This window comes from Cimex lectularius, unplaced genomic scaffold (genome assembly GCF_000648675.2).
Source record: "Cimex lectularius strain Harlan isolate CLEC.00 unplaced genomic scaffold, Clec_2.1 scaffold268, whole genome shotgun sequence".
NCBI lineage: Eukaryota > Metazoa > Arthropoda > Insecta > Hemiptera > Cimicidae > Cimex > Cimex lectularius.
This window is the reverse complement of record NW_019392848.1, coordinates 245,072-260,870: the sequence shown is the minus strand read 5'-3', so window position 1 is coordinate 260,870 and position 15,799 is coordinate 245,072. Positions and strand designations below refer to the sequence as shown.

The 15,799-nt window shown below is 34.6% G+C and overlaps 1 protein-coding gene across 4 annotated transcripts in view; it reads right to left on the bottom strand.

The window, feature by feature from the left end:
* Positions 1-10,798, bottom strand: part of LOC106662035 (LIM domain only protein 3-like) — a 156,785-nt gene extending 145,987 nt beyond the window's left edge. Inside the window, exon 1 of one of the 4 annotated variants that reach the window (XM_024228676.1) lies at positions 10,623-10,798. Coding sequence is in view for 2 of the 4 variants with exons in the window: in XM_014385834.2 (XP_014241320.1) it covers positions 10,623-10,677 (55 nt within the window). In the remaining 2 variants the exon portion in view is untranslated. The remainder of the gene's footprint in view (positions 1-10,622) is intronic. The other 3 variants (XM_014385834.2, XM_024228677.1, XM_014385835.2) reach the window with 3 other exon arrangements.
* Between the last annotated feature and the right edge of the window lie 5,001 nt (positions 10,799-15,799).

Below are 15,799 nucleotides of genomic sequence, written 5' to 3'. Positions count from 1 at the left end.
TTAAATATAAATGAAAAGGGATGTTTCATAGTAGTCAAAAAATAATTATTTGGCAATATTTGGCTAATTATGTATAGAAATTAATCATAAACAAATGAGATTACATCGAAACTTACATCAAAAAATACCCAGCTAATGATGCTGTTCTGATATTAAACAGTTACTTTTCTAATGGACAAAAGACATTAGGATGTACAGACGATTGTAATTTGTATAGTTTGGTAATATATACAAATTATACAGTCTCCCTCCAATTCGCATTGACAAATAACTGCTCATGAAGTACAAAATAGAATATTGGTTTTCTTACTGACACAGTTTACATTTCAAAGGTCTTGGTAAGATTAGGATAATTTTGTAGGTATTTATGAAATGTTGAGTATTTCCAGTATTTATGTTTTGATACTTAGCTTTTGGAAATAAAAGACAAAGGAATTCACATATAAATATTGGTTCTTATCAATATGATTACAATGAATCTTAATAAAAAAAGAAGAATGATGAAATTGTTTTCAGAGCATCTTTCCACAATATTCACTCCAGTCCATGATAACATCTGTTACGATGCCAGATTGCCCTGTCCCTTCGGTTTTCGGTTAGGAGTAGCCGAATGTGTGGAGGAAATAGTAACTGTTGATTATTTCCAGGTGGTTGTAAGGAGGTTGACACGCATGCTGCATGTGTTTAATTTTGTAAAATTGTCTACAGCTTTGTCAAATTCTGCAGTTTTTACAGATATGTGTAACATTTTTGTTTATTATTGTTTGAAAATTTTTCCAATCTGTAGGCCCAATCTTTCCAATCTTATTAGACAAGGATGTTTTGGTACCATACCAAGAGACACAATTAAGGATTAATTGAACTGGGCTATGATCAGAGAAAAATTAAAAGAATTTGAAATATCAAGATGGGTTGAAGAAATTTCGGATGTTATAAAATGCTCTAATCTATCAGGAAGTTTATGTTGACCTAGTAGATATTAGCCAATATGTTGGGTTCTGAGGTGTTATAACGGTGTAAGTGGTTATGAATAAAGACTAAAGGAAATTCCGTCCACATGGGTTAGAAACACCGCAACTGTGGGAACTTTGCGTTGAAGTCATCCCTAGTAATGAAATGAGGACCAAGTGATCAGAAACCAGGTAGGAATTCGTGTTGTGGCAACTCTTGGTTAGGAGGACAATACACAACAGCAATATTCAATTGAAAGGAGGAGGTATTACACGACAATGCAATGTTCACTGGTTTAGTTGGTGATGTATCAAAAATTGTCTGCTTATCCCGAGCAATCGAACAAAACTGCGGTTATAGTTGTTTCAAGACCAACTCTTTAGAAAATATGCTAAAACACCAATTGGCATGCTGCAACAACAAAACACTACAGATATAAACCACCAAAGGTACAGAAAAAGGTAACACTAGCACTTGTAACACAAACCGCGGCCAAAACAGACTTCACTTCACATAAATCATGCAGACCCAACACTACTATGGCAAAATTCTTTCCCTGACGTCACGTTGTCTGGCACAAAGGTCTTTTAAGCGCGCGCCTAACCCTGGAGTCATATCGGTCTATCGACTTCGGTGGTTAGGCTTCCGATCCCACACCTGATTTATCGAAGGAACCGAACATCTACATCTATACGCCTGGTCTACCCAAATGCTGCTTGCTGCCTTCTGCTGCCCCACTCCGAGTCGGGTGCCCAGAGCGAAATCATTGCCATGTAGGAAATTGATTACAAATCCTTCGTACACCACACGAGTCTAGAAAGAGGTTCTAACAACCCGCATCCACCAAAATGAAGCGACGCATTAGACGTAGCCGAGTAGCCATAAAACGGCTAAATAAGTCATCTCGAAATTAATCCATTTTTACACAAAGCTCACTTCGTTTTGGAAAAAATGAATTTTAAAACGGTTGAAGAAGTAGTTTTATTTCCATTTCCTCTTTTCAAACAGCCGTCCCTCTTGCATAATTATCTTGATAGCGTTATAAAAGGCTTCAACCTGTTATAATTAACTACACATGATGTGTTATATATTGATTTTTTTTAGTGCGTACCACGTGAAACATCCGGGCTTCCATTCCCGTGACAAAAGCCCAAAGTTAATTGGCTGTGTTTTCGGGAATGAACACCATGTTTAAACAATCTATTTTAAAAAATTTCGTATTCATTAAACCGAAGGAACGGCATCGGAAAATGGAGACGTGGAAGGGCTTCTCGACGGGCGCGGAATATATTTGGAGGCGGAGTAATTATTTGGGTTCAAAGTTGAGAGTGGAAAGGCGGGTAATTAACGGAACCTAGAGGAGACCATGTGACTCATGAATACACAATCAAGTGATTTACTTTGAAGCGTAATAAGCTCGGATGATGATTATAGTCTGGGAGCACGAGTTCTTGCCTCCTCTGCACGTTTAGTTTCATTAACTAATAAACATTCATGAAACATTCATGATCTGACATTTCTTTAATCAAGTTAAACTGTTTATCGTAGAATTTGAGTAATTAGATTCCATCGCAAAAGCTAGCAAACTAACACGCATTGACTGGTATTCTACAGTAACAGATCTGATCTTCATCAACTCTTTAAATCTTTTAAGTAAGTTAAATAACATTAGATAATCTAGCAACACGGAATCTAAATTTTGAAACGAGAATAGATAATATAATGAAAATGTATTGTTTAATTGGTTAAAAAAAAGAGCGGCACTATAGAACTAATGAAACGTACCGTTGCGGGTTTAACATAAAGCCTTTATTAAAACATTGCAAGTATTTTAAATAATTATACTTATTATCTAAAGTCTTGGTTAAGATGAAAAAGCTAATGTCACGAGAGGGATTCGAAGCCACGACCTGCGGCTCAATATGCAGCTTCTCTGACCACTTAAGCTAACGTGACTCCTCATCTCAACCTACAACCTTTCGAATCCAAGTGTAATTAATTATAATCTATTATGACAACTAAATACATATATGGATTCTTAGTATTATTTTGTTCAAGGTGAAGAATCTTCAGTTTGGTCGTAGTTGATCATCCTCGTCCGCCTACCATCGCTTGGTCTGTCAGACGCGTTTCGTCATTAGACTTTTTCATTGCCTAGACCTTGGCACTAGTAGCCATAAAGGCGGCGGACGATCGTAGTAAAACTTGATATCAATAAAAACCTAGTTCAACCGTAGAGTTGAAGATGTCTTACGTATAGCAAGAATAGGTTGACCCGACCACCATTACTCATTTAGTCGTTAATAATAAATTTAGTCAAAATATTTGTTCTGAGATATTGATTTGATATCAGCAAGGTGATGAACGTGTAGTTGATCGTCTTCTGCTCCGACTCTCGCTGGTACGGTCTGTTAGAAATTTTAGCCATCTTTAGTTCATGGTCTGTGTAGGCATTAGCCATAAAAAATTTATAAGGAAATTAAAAAAAATAGCGAGAACCGTCAGACCAGGTTAATCAAAGAACATCCCGAAACCATATTCAAGAACGAAAGTTGAATCTTGGCGGCCCAAATTAGTTTTATGATGTACATTTCATTTGACATAGTTAATAGGTTATTAATGCAAATGCATAATTGGTGTTGGCAGAATGATTTCCAATCTACCAAAGAACGCATATGATCGAACAAAATAGATAGGGTAGACTGGGCTATATTACTGGAGACGCCCAAACTTGAAAAAACTTATTTTCATTATTCCACTCACGATGTAGTGTTGTTTTGTCCCTTGTCCTTAAGTAAGAACTATTTATAACTCTATCTGTACTTTATGGTACACCGGTGCTTTTTCTGGTTCCACAGTCTGTCTTCGAGTGTAAAGGCTGTAACTTCTTTTCAGAATTTACATTTTCCTTGCATTTACCGACTACAAAATGCCAAGAGGTATCAAATCCAATCTTGCTGTACGTGACTCTGACGCTGGAATATTTCCCCTTCGAAATTAGTCCGAAAATGATTAGCTACACTAAACAAGCGCATAGGGGCAAAAGTTAATAACGGTTATTGTCCGAATACCATTTCGAACTCGCCATGTTTACTGTTTTACCGGACAATCCGTGATAAGAAATAGTCATTCGCCACTTTTTTTTACGACGGGAAAATAGACGAGTGTGTATGTTAATAAGATGTCAACGACTGGCTGCCCTGGCGTCGGCGATGGGGTTGTTGCGGCGTGGGCGGGGGGTGAAAGCTCATTACGGGACACACATCAACCCTTAACGGGGGCTGATTGGCGAGCTGCTGCCCTCCTAACAACCAACCCCTCGTTATATTGTTAATTACGGATCGTTACCCGACTCCTCTCCTCCTCTCCACACTACAATTCCTACTCTAATAAGCGGACTAATGATGCCAATTGTTACCCGACAGTTTTTTTCTTCTAATAAATTTTATGCCTCGTTGTACCTTGTTTAATTTTTCCGTTGATTGCGCAATCGGGGCTTACACCTCCTCTAAATGGCTTGAAAATCGTAGACATTGTCCTCGTTCCTTTTTACCTTTTTATAAAGAAAGACATTGTAAGCTGTAAAATTGTGGATTCACCTCGTTCATTCTGCTAATTATGACTCTACTTAGTTTACTTAGTTTATGAAACAGTCTAAAATTGACCAAAATGAATGGAGTCTAATTGAACTTCATTGTTCCTCTTTGTGAACTCGGTTCTATTGTTATTTGGCAGTAACAAACAGTTAGGCACATGCCCATATATTTCGTATGTATAACATCCTGTTTACTACAGAAAATCGGTCGCCTCCCCCCTGCAAAAAATTATATCTTTTATATTTTCAAAAATGTTATTAAAGACATGATTTATTTCCTAATATGAACGTCTCTTAAATAAGCAAACTCCTTTTAAACTTTTTCTAATAAATAATAACTAATATTTTCAAATAATTACGGTTTTTAGTTGAGATTAAAAAAAAGTCAGTGTCACGAGCGAGATTAGAACCCACGACTTCGCCTAGATCCGCCGCTACTCCACCACTTGAGCTATCTTGACTTCGATCCACTCGGTCACTAACTTCCCATCTCAACCCCACCTTTGAACTTTCCCTCCTTTTTGCCATTTTTCAAATGTCGTGTAATCAATTTGATTTTCGGCGACAAATGAAATGGCCACGGAGAGGTTTAGTGAAGGTTCATTTTAACTTACTAAATTCACTAGTTTTCGTGGTCCGCATGACCAATTAATATCTTTCAATTAATTAAGGTCTTTAGTTGAGATAAAAAATTCAAAGGTGGCGTTGAGATGGAAAGTTGGTGTCCGAGTGGATCGAAGTCACAATAGCTCGAGTGGTAGAGCATCGGCGTATCTAGCCGAAGGTTACATTAATTTTCGTACATATACGTACATACATCTCAGATGCTTGACAACTCAGAGGTGCCTAGTCAAAGTGTTAAATTATTTAACAAGTTTGTTAAATAATAACAAAACTCATTCTCAAATTATTCTAGTTTTTAGCAATATAAATAACAAATCTTTATGTAAGAATGTGTGGTGTTTAGTGACCGTTAGCCAATAATTATTTGAAGATCGTGAGCCCTGAAGATGATATCAATATTCTCAACACGACACACAACAATGACACATCTACACAGAAAACAAACACTTTGAGCCCTGAAGGAGATCTAAATAAAGATCGAAACGTTGGCATGATAAAGAAAATGTTTTTTAAAACGTACATCACAACAGACTGCACCTCACGATTTCCAAATAATTATTCTTTATGTAAGCTTTTGGTTGAAATGAAAAAGTTAGTGCAACGGGCGGGATTCGAACCCATGCCTTCGGCCAAATACGCCGCTGCTTTACCGCTTGAGCTATCGTGACTTCCAGTCACTCGAATAACTCCGCATTTCAACCAACCAAACCTTTCGAATTTTTCCTCTTTTCGCTATTTTTCTTACTTTTCTATCTCAACCTACCTTTCGAATTTTTCCTCATTTTTGTCATTTTTTAAATGTCGTGTAATCAGGATTTGATTCTCGGCGACAAATGAAATGGCTACGGAGAGCTTTAGTGAAGGTATACTTCATTTTAACTTATTAAATTCACTAGTTTTCGTGGTCCGCATGACCAATTAATATCTTTCAATTAATTAAGGTCTTTAGTTGAGATAAAAAATTCAAAGGTGGCGTTAAGATGGAAAGTTGGTGTCCGAGTGGATCGAAGTCACGATAGCTCAAGTGGTTAGAGCAGCGGCGTATCTAGCCGAAGGTCGTGGGTTCGAAGCCCACTCGTTACACTGACTTTTTTATCTCAACTAAAAATCTTAATTAATTGAAAGATATTAATTGGTCAAGCGGACCACGAAAACTAGTGCATTTAATATTTTCAAAGTTCCCGTTGGTCTAATGTGCAACGTATTGGGTACAACTGAATCTGAGCATATATGTATGTACAGATATTTAAACAAATAAATTTAGTACAGTCCATTAGGTTTTCTGTTTTGTTAACTGTCTATTTATGTTGTTGGTCACGTTGATCTGATATCAATCTCTTTATACGACAACTTATCAACTGAGGCTTTAGAGTCGGCTGCACATTTGCAACAAATGTCTACGAATATATGTGAATTATTCTATATTATATACTTCACTTTTGCTAATTTATTTGAAAATAATTACCGTACATTTTTACATTGAGTTTACACCAATTGCAATACTTTCTTTTGAGAATGATTTTTAATTAAAGCACAAAAGAAGCGGGCGAGTTGTTAAAGAAAATAAAGTCATTTTTATTTAACGACCTCAGTAATTTTAAAAATTAAAACCTCTTGATGAAAGTGTAAGACCGGTTTATATATTAAGATGTACTACATTTTTAATTATAGGTAACACTAAGGTGTGCCTAATTTTTTTTTTTTCTAACAACATTGATACAAATTGAGTCAGAGTTCTTTTACATTAATTTTGTAAACGGCTTAATTTTTTTAACAAATCCTATCTTGGACAATTAAATCTACAAGACTTTTCGAGATTATTCTGATTAACAATATATTGTTTCGAGAAAACAAACACACGATAACAGTTTGAAACAAACTGAATTAAATTTAATTGCCGGAAACAGATTTTTTTTTTAAACAATTAATCACAAAATATGTCATACATAGACTAATTTATATTGGAATTTTTACTTCCCAAAACAGGAGCAGAACAAATTAAATTAGGGTTTATTTGATTATAATGGCTAATATTGTTTGAAGTATGTTACGTAATATTTTTCTCATGATGTTCATTGACCCTTTAAATCACGAATTTAATGAAAAATGTTCAATTAATTTATTTTGGTAATCTAATCTTTATGAATGTGTGCGTTCTTTTTGTACAGAATGTTGTTAACGTGTTTCCTTATTGGAGGAAAACTTTACAAGTTAGAAGAACATATGGTTTTGTTCCGACTAAAGACAACAACCGATGAAGGTAAACAAAGCCGAAACAGCTAAAACAAAACGAAGAAAACGTCCAGACGTTCTAACAACAGTAAATCAGCTCGCGAATTCACACAATCAGCATTCGTTTAGACGAAATATGTAACAACTGTTAAAAAAGTGAAATATTTTTTTTTAACAAAACAAAATTTTAATCGAAACAAAAAATATATACATGACTTTAATTTGTATAAAACGTTTTATCAGGCTCAGTTTAATTACTCAAATTTACGTGAAATCGTTAATAAAACGTATTCTTCGTATACAGGCATACTTCTCCAAAAGATTTTCGTTCGAACAAAATAATTTTTGTTCCACAAATAACTCTAATCTTTTCAAACCTAAATATTTTTCATGCATATACAGATCAGAAAGTGTTTATTCGATACTTTCACAGTATTAAATCTCACTTTCGTGGATTTTATTAGTCAATGATCACTTGAACTTCCTGAATCCTTCTGGACCTGATTTTGATAATTTGATAATGTATGTTTACAAAAGGTACTGAATCTTTGGGATTGAAACGAAACCGGCCACAAATGTAATGCTATTCATTGTTATATTTCTTTGTTGTAAATGAAGGAAATGTGATGTTACTCTGTAGAATATGTAAAGAAACGTAAACACAATTTTGTCGTGTTTTTCTTATTGTGTCGTAATTTATAGGGAAAAAATAACGTCATTTTTTTGTAAATGTTGTGAATGTGCGTTTTATTTTACATTACTCATTATACAGTTAAATTTATGTGTCAATGATCACTTGAATGTTATCATCCTGGACCTAATTGTTAATAATTTGGTAATACATGTTTACAAAATGCAGAGAAAATGTCGAAACAAAACGAAACCAGGCATAAATGCAGTGTTATTCGTTGTTTTGTTTCTTGTAAAAAAAGGAAATGTGTTGTTACTCTGCAATATATTTAAACAAATGAAAATACAATTGGGTCGTGTTTTTCTTATTGTGTCGTCATTTATAAAAAAGGACCCATTTTATTTGTAAGCGTACAATTTGTTTTATCGTATATAAAATATTATACAGTGGATTTTAAGAGTCAATGATCACTTGAAGTGTATCCTACTGGACCTGATTGTTCATAATGTGGCAATATATGTTTGCAAAATGCATTGAATCTGTTGAAATGAAACAAAACCGGAAATAAATATAATGCTATTCGTTAGATTATTACTTTATTGTAAATGAAATGTTTTGTTATTCTGCAGTCTATGTAAACAAATGTAAATAAAATTGTGTCGTGTTTTACGTATTGTGTCGTCATGTGTAAAAAAATGACGTCTTTTTAGTGTAAATTTTATTTTACATTAAACATTATACAGTGGATTTTACGACTCAATCTCTTGAACTTTATTATCCTATAGCTGATTGTTGATAATTTGGCAATATGTATATGTTTACAAAATGTACTGAATCTGTAGAAATGAAACGAAATTGACCATAAATATAATGCTAATCGTTATTTTATTTCCTTATTTAGATAAAGGAAATGTGTGGTTACTCTGCAGTCTATCGAAGGAGATATAAATACAATTGGTCGTATTTTCTTATTGTGTCGTCATGTGTAAAAAATGACGTCATTTTATGGTAAATGATTGTAAGTGTACATTTTATTTTACATTAAACATTATACAGTGGATTTTATGAGTCAACGATCACATGAACTTTATTTTCCTGGAGCTGATTGTTGATCATTTGGCAATGTATATTTTTACAAAATGTACTGAATCTGTAAAAATGAAACGAAATCGGCCATAAATACAATGCTATTCGTTATTTTATTTCTGTATTGCAAATAAAGGAAATGTTTTGTTAATCTTCAGTATATCGAAAGTTATATAAACATAATTGTGTCGTATTTTTCTTATTGTGCCGTCATGTATAAAAAATGACGTCATTTTATGGCAAATGATAGTAAGTGTACATTTCATTTTATATTAAACATTATACAGTGAATGTTTTGAGTCAATGATCGCTCGAACTTTATTCTCCTGGAGCTGATTGTTGATAATTTGGCAATGTATATGTTTACAAAATGTACTGAATGTGTAGAAATGAAAAATTGTGTCATGTTTTTCTTATTGTGTCGTCATGCGTAAAAAATGACGTCATTTTATGGCAAATGATAGTAAGTGTATATTTCATTTTATATTAAACATTATACAGTGAATGTTTTGAGTCAATGATCACTCGAACTTTATTCTCCTGGAGCTGATTGTTGATAATTTGGCAATGTATATGTTTACAAAATGTACTGAATGTGTAGAAATGAAAAATTGTGTCATGTTTTTCTTATTGTGTCGTCATGCGTAAAAAATGACGTCATTTTATGGCAAATGATAGTAAGTGTACATTTCATTTTATATTAAACATTATACAGTGAATGTTTTGAGTCAATGATCACTCGAACTTTATTCTCCTGGACCTGATTGTTTATAATGTGGTAATATAAGTTAACAAAACACACTGATTCTTATACAAAAAAGGACGTCATTATATTGTAAAAGTTGTAAGTATATGTTTCATTTTACATCACATATTACACAGTGGCTTTTATGAGTCAATGATCACTTGAACTTAATTCTCCTGGACCTGATTGTTTATAATGTCGTAATATAAGTTTACTAAACGCACTGAATCATATACAAAAATGGCGCCATTATATTGTAAAAGTTGTAAGTGTAGATTTTATTTTAAATGGCACATGCTACAATTACTTAAAAAACAGAAATTGGACAGTAAAAACTGCTGATGCGGGTTCAAAATTTACCGTAAAATTATTTGTATGTAGAGAACTGTCAAAAGTACGGTGGAAAAGAATGGAAATGTGGCCTGGAGAGGAGAGCAGGTTAATTGCAGAAAACAAAGTAGACGCTGATTTGGCGCGTGCGGCACCCCCACTCCTCGCTGTGCCGCTGTAAACAAATCGTGTCTAGCTCTCAAAAGATCTCGTTGAAACAAACCGATCAGCGGGACGCTCGACAATTAAATCGCTATAATTAAAAATGGGATCGTAAATTGTCGGCATTGAGCCGATAATCGGCTGAACGAGGTTGAGCCGGAGCCGGCGTTCGCGATTTTCGCCGGGCTTCGAGTTGGGCCGACGAAGAAATGGAAACGATCTCCTTCCACTTTAAAAAAGAGAAAAAAGTCCATAAAAGCACTTACTAGGTTGTGAGACTTGCTGAGGGGCGGTGATCCGTGATTCTGCGGTCGTTATCATTCTCAATCACCAGTCACTTGAACAACACCTGTGAATCAGAGTTCGATCCTCCCGTTGGGGTCGGAGACCATGTCAGGTCGGTGCCTGGTCACTGAATGAGGCGAGATCCACGCTTGGGGTGTCGGGCCCGGAGGCGCGCTGAGAGCGCAAGCGCTTTCGGCTCGTGCCATCGGCGCCCTCCTAAATGAGATTACTTTTATACACCCCCAACCCCCGGCCACCGCCCCCGCCACCCGCCGCCGCCGCCAACCCTTCCGACACCCGACCCCGTCTCCCGCAAACCCCGCAGAAATTGCCTGGGTTAATTATAATTATGTTATTGATTTTCTAGATTGTCAGTGGGAGGATATTACTTTTTCTTATTGGCTCTTATTAAAAATATGTTTTCAGCCGGGGTAGTATGCCCCGGCGGTATGACAAAGCGTGTTAATTAAAGTGAGCATTAATTAAGTAAACTCGGGGAGATGTTTGGCGCAATTAGGCGGGAAAAACAGAGAACAAGGCCTTCTCTACCGGGGCGTTCTCTGATTAATTAGAGTTCTCCTGTTTGCCGAAAGGGCCTCTCTCTCGCTACCGTTTCGAATTCCTTTGAATCCTTTGTCATCCCTTTCATTACCGACCCTTTAATTGATCCTTTAAGGGTCTCCTGCGAAACCTTTTTCCCTTTAATCCGCACGGACCGTCCCGCCGGGGCCCCACCCCGCCCGTGGGTTTGAGAAAGCAATTTGTTTGCTCCTTTTATACAGTTTATACATTGCCCTGAGCGGGCGTAATCAACTTCCAAAGCACACATTTCAACCCCCATCTACCCTCCTCTCAACAATTTCTTTTTTGAATAAATGCTCTAATAAACCTTAAGAGAGACTCCTTGTCAAAATGCCTTTATAAAATTAATATAACGCCTTTCTCAATGACTTCTCTAATCCGATACTCTCTCCCTTTCAGTTTTGTTTCCCGAGACGTCTTGTGATAAAGGGCAGTTAGCACGCATTAACTAGACCTTTTCCACCCTTTTTCAATACACTTACACACAAAATATGCTGAATATGAAGCAACACTAAACAGAAATATATCAATTGATGGATTCATTTCAAAAAGAAAGCACTCAGGTCTTTTGATTTTTTAAATTATTTTGATATACACTTACAAGGGGACCAGGTTGGTGTTCACGGATTTGGACCAACCTTTTTTTCGAAATTCGACACTCCAAAATATCGGACAAGTATCCGCCACTTCTTGCGAATAATCGGGTTTCGCCAAAACAAAATTTCTGAAAGTTGAAATTTACCGTTTTTTAATATTTCCATTTCACCGATTTTCTTGCTATAATCAGCTATGTGAATATATCATTTTAAACCATTTTTTGTGTACATTACAATAAAAATATAGTAAAAACTCTGAAGGTTTACCAATAGTCAAAAAATTAAAATTAATTTTTTTTTCAAGTAACAAGGTCAAATTTTTTTCAAATACAAATATGTTTTTCGTAACTTTACACTCCAAAATATCGGACACGTATTTGTGAATAATTCGGTTTCGCTAAAAAAATTCTGAATGTTGAAATTTACAGATTTTTAATATTTTCATTTCACCTTTTTAATTGCTGAATTTTGATATAAACTTACAAGGGGACCAGGTTGGTGTTCACGGATTTGGACCAACCTTTTTTTTTTTAAATTCTACTCTCCAAAATATAGGAGAAGTATCCGCCACTTCTTGTGAATAATCGGGTTTCCCCCCCCCAAAAAAAAAAATTCTGAATGTTGAAATTTACCGTTTTTAATATTTCCACTTCGCCATTTTTCTTGCTATAATCAGCTATGTGAATGTATCATTTTACACCATTTTTTATGTAGTTACAATAAAAATATTGTAAAAACTGAAAGTTTACTAATAATAAACAAATTAAATTTTTTAAAAATTCAAGTAACTAGGTCATAATTTTGCTTTTTCTTAAAACAAATATGAAATTTTATTTTAGCACCTTTAGAGGGCCCCTAAATATAAATTTTTGTTTGAATTACAATTTATCGATTTTTGACACAAAATTTTTCCGATTTTTAAGAAGTTGAATATCTGATTTGAACGCTATAATTCAAAACCGACTAAAAGGATTTCAACGTCCAACCTACCATTTGAAAGAAAAGTAACGCAGCTTTTTTACGATGTATGTAAGATAAAAATATGTAAAAGAATTCAATAAGAAAATACTCGAAATAGGAAAATTATTTGTCAAGATTTGATCACTTTTTTAATGGAAATAATAGTCCGACTTTAATGTTTATGCATTTATAAAATGTACTTGACAATTCCTGTCAAAGGAATTATCAACTTCATTAAATGCACTAATTTCGTGGTCCGCTTGACCAATTAATATATTACAATTAATTAAAATTTTTAGTTGAGATAAAAAGTCAATGGCACGAGCAGGATTCGAACCCACAATCCATCTCAGGAAGGAGGCAAAACTCAAAAGGTGGGGTTGAGATGGGAAGTTAGTGTCCGAGTGGATCGAGGTCACATAGCTCCAGTGGTAGAGCAGCGGCGTATCTAGCCGAAGATCGTTGGTTCGAATCCCGCTCGTGCCATTAACTTTTTTTCATCTCAACTAAAAACCTTAATTAATTGTAAGAATTATCAACCATGAAAATCGGTCTTCTAGGTTTTGAAAAAGGTTGTTAAAACTTGCAGGAATGTCGGTCATGTAGAAAGGTCGTCGAAATTATCAATAAAAAAATTAATTTACACCGATTTCCCCGAAATTCGGTATCTAAGGGTTTTATAACGCTAGAATCACGACGATGAGGTCAAATCCAAGTTTCGACCTTTTTCTGATCAACTTTGTTTACTGAATGTTTGTTAACATACGCAAAAAAGCAGTATTTTGTTTATTTATCTTTTTAAGTCATACCAAATTATAATTTTCTGTGTCATAGAACATTTTTAATTTTATGTTTTTGTTTTATGTTATTATTCTAAATTTATTATAAAGGATAAAAATCACAAAACTCTCCAGCGCATTCTCAACAAAATTCCAATTCATTAATTTTGAAACAGGAGAAACCAAATATTATTCTGGTTGACTGAATTTATTTATATTGTATAAATTAAAATATTAAAACAAATAATTATGAAGTCAATTTAGTTAAATGAGCAAAAATCGTGTAATAATTTCGTTGTTGGTTAACATAAAATCAAGAACAAATAGAACGGCGAAATAAAAATCTTAAAAACCGGTAAATTTCTACTGTCAAATTTTTTGGCGAAACCACAATTTATAAGATATCGCTCTTGAGCTATTTCTCTGAATGCTGGAAAGTTTCAAAACTTAACATTAAAAACAATCCCGGTAAGCTTCATGAAATCCCTTCAAGCTACAGACCAATTAAGATTTTTGAAAATTTGGTAGTAGTATAAAATGAAGGCTTCTGGGATTTTACAACTTCATCGTTGAACAATGTCCAGATCCATTTTGCAATAAATACCGATGAAGGGTCGATATAGGCGATGTGTGCTATAACATTTCCGTGTTTCGATGGAATTCTATTGAAGGATTTGACTTAGGGTAAACGAACGATTTTTACTATTTAGCCTATCGAAAATAGAATTATACAAAAATGGTTTGCAACTCGCCTGGCTCCGAATCCTTCGTGACGAATCCAAAACCTCTTGCAGGTCTACCAGCTAAATACTTTACTTACTTAATTGTGATAATATACAGAGTTCAAGAAACAATGTAAGAATCTTTTTCTTTTATAATACTATAACAAATATGTGCTTATATCCGTCAAGATGACGAGGTAAAATGTACAAATATGTTTGAGTTCTTGGCAATGTTGCTACTGAGTCAATTTTGAAATCACCTGAAAAAGTTAAATATCTCAATCTGTAGACATATTTAAGTTGTTTTGCCTGATGTTGACCTTAAAATGCTCGAATACTTGGCAGTAGCAACTAAATTTGTTTTCTTCTTCAAAATCCAGAGTGTGTAAGTGAAAAATTGGTCGATACTTCTAATACTAATACTGAAAACTAAACAAATAATAATAGAATCATATTGTTCCGACAGTAATACAACTAATAAACTTGTCTTTTTTAAATAAAAATATTTCCAAAACAATCATATAATTTAATGAGTGGTGATTAGTGATCGTTAGTCGATGATTATTCGGAGATCGTGAGATTCCGTCTGGTGTGACGTAGGTTTGAGAAAAACCTTTTCTTTATCGTGCCAACGTTTCGATCATTATTGAGATCATCTTCAGGGCTCGAAGTCTTTGTTTTCTGTGTAGATGTGCCATTCTTGTGTGTCTTGGGCACTCTCAACACAACACACAAGAATGGCACAATTACGCAGAAAACAAACACTTGGAGCACCGAAGATGATCTTATTAAAGATCGAAACGTTGGCACGATAAAGAAAATGCATTACTAAAACCTACGTCACACCAGACCGCCTCTCACGATTTCCGAATAATCATATAATTTAAATTATCAATATTATATACTAACCGGCCATTAACTAGTGTCAGCTTTGTTTCAATCAATTCACTTATCTGTATAAAGAAGAAATAATTTTTTAACGGGTGTCTCGTGATAGAACGCAGTTAACCATCGTACACTTCTTCTTATCCCACCCTGCTCTATTATATTTCTATTTTCCCAAAATAATGGCTCTATAATCCCTTTAACGTTTTACGTTTACGCTTAAAGGAAATTGTCAATAAAAGGGTTGAATTAAAAAGAAAATCCCAGTTTAAACCCGTCATGAAACCTGATATAAATATCCCTTTTCCTAGACTATTTGTTTATAAAATGAATTCTGTTATTTCTAATAATATGGATTAATTTGGGGCGTCGATGGCCGCAACGGTTTAGACGTTGAAACTGCGCACATCACTGTAAGGTAAAGGTCCCGCGTTCGAATCCAGCGGCCCTGCATTCGAACCCCACATACAAATGTGCTTTTTTTCAAAAACATCGGCACCCCTAGGATTGATATAACCTCTGCTGTTGCGAACCATCGTAAAAAAATGGATTAATTATGGTAAATTTTAAATTTTCAGATTTTTTTCATTTTCTATTTTATATGATGGCTGGAAATACTGAATTTTAAATATGA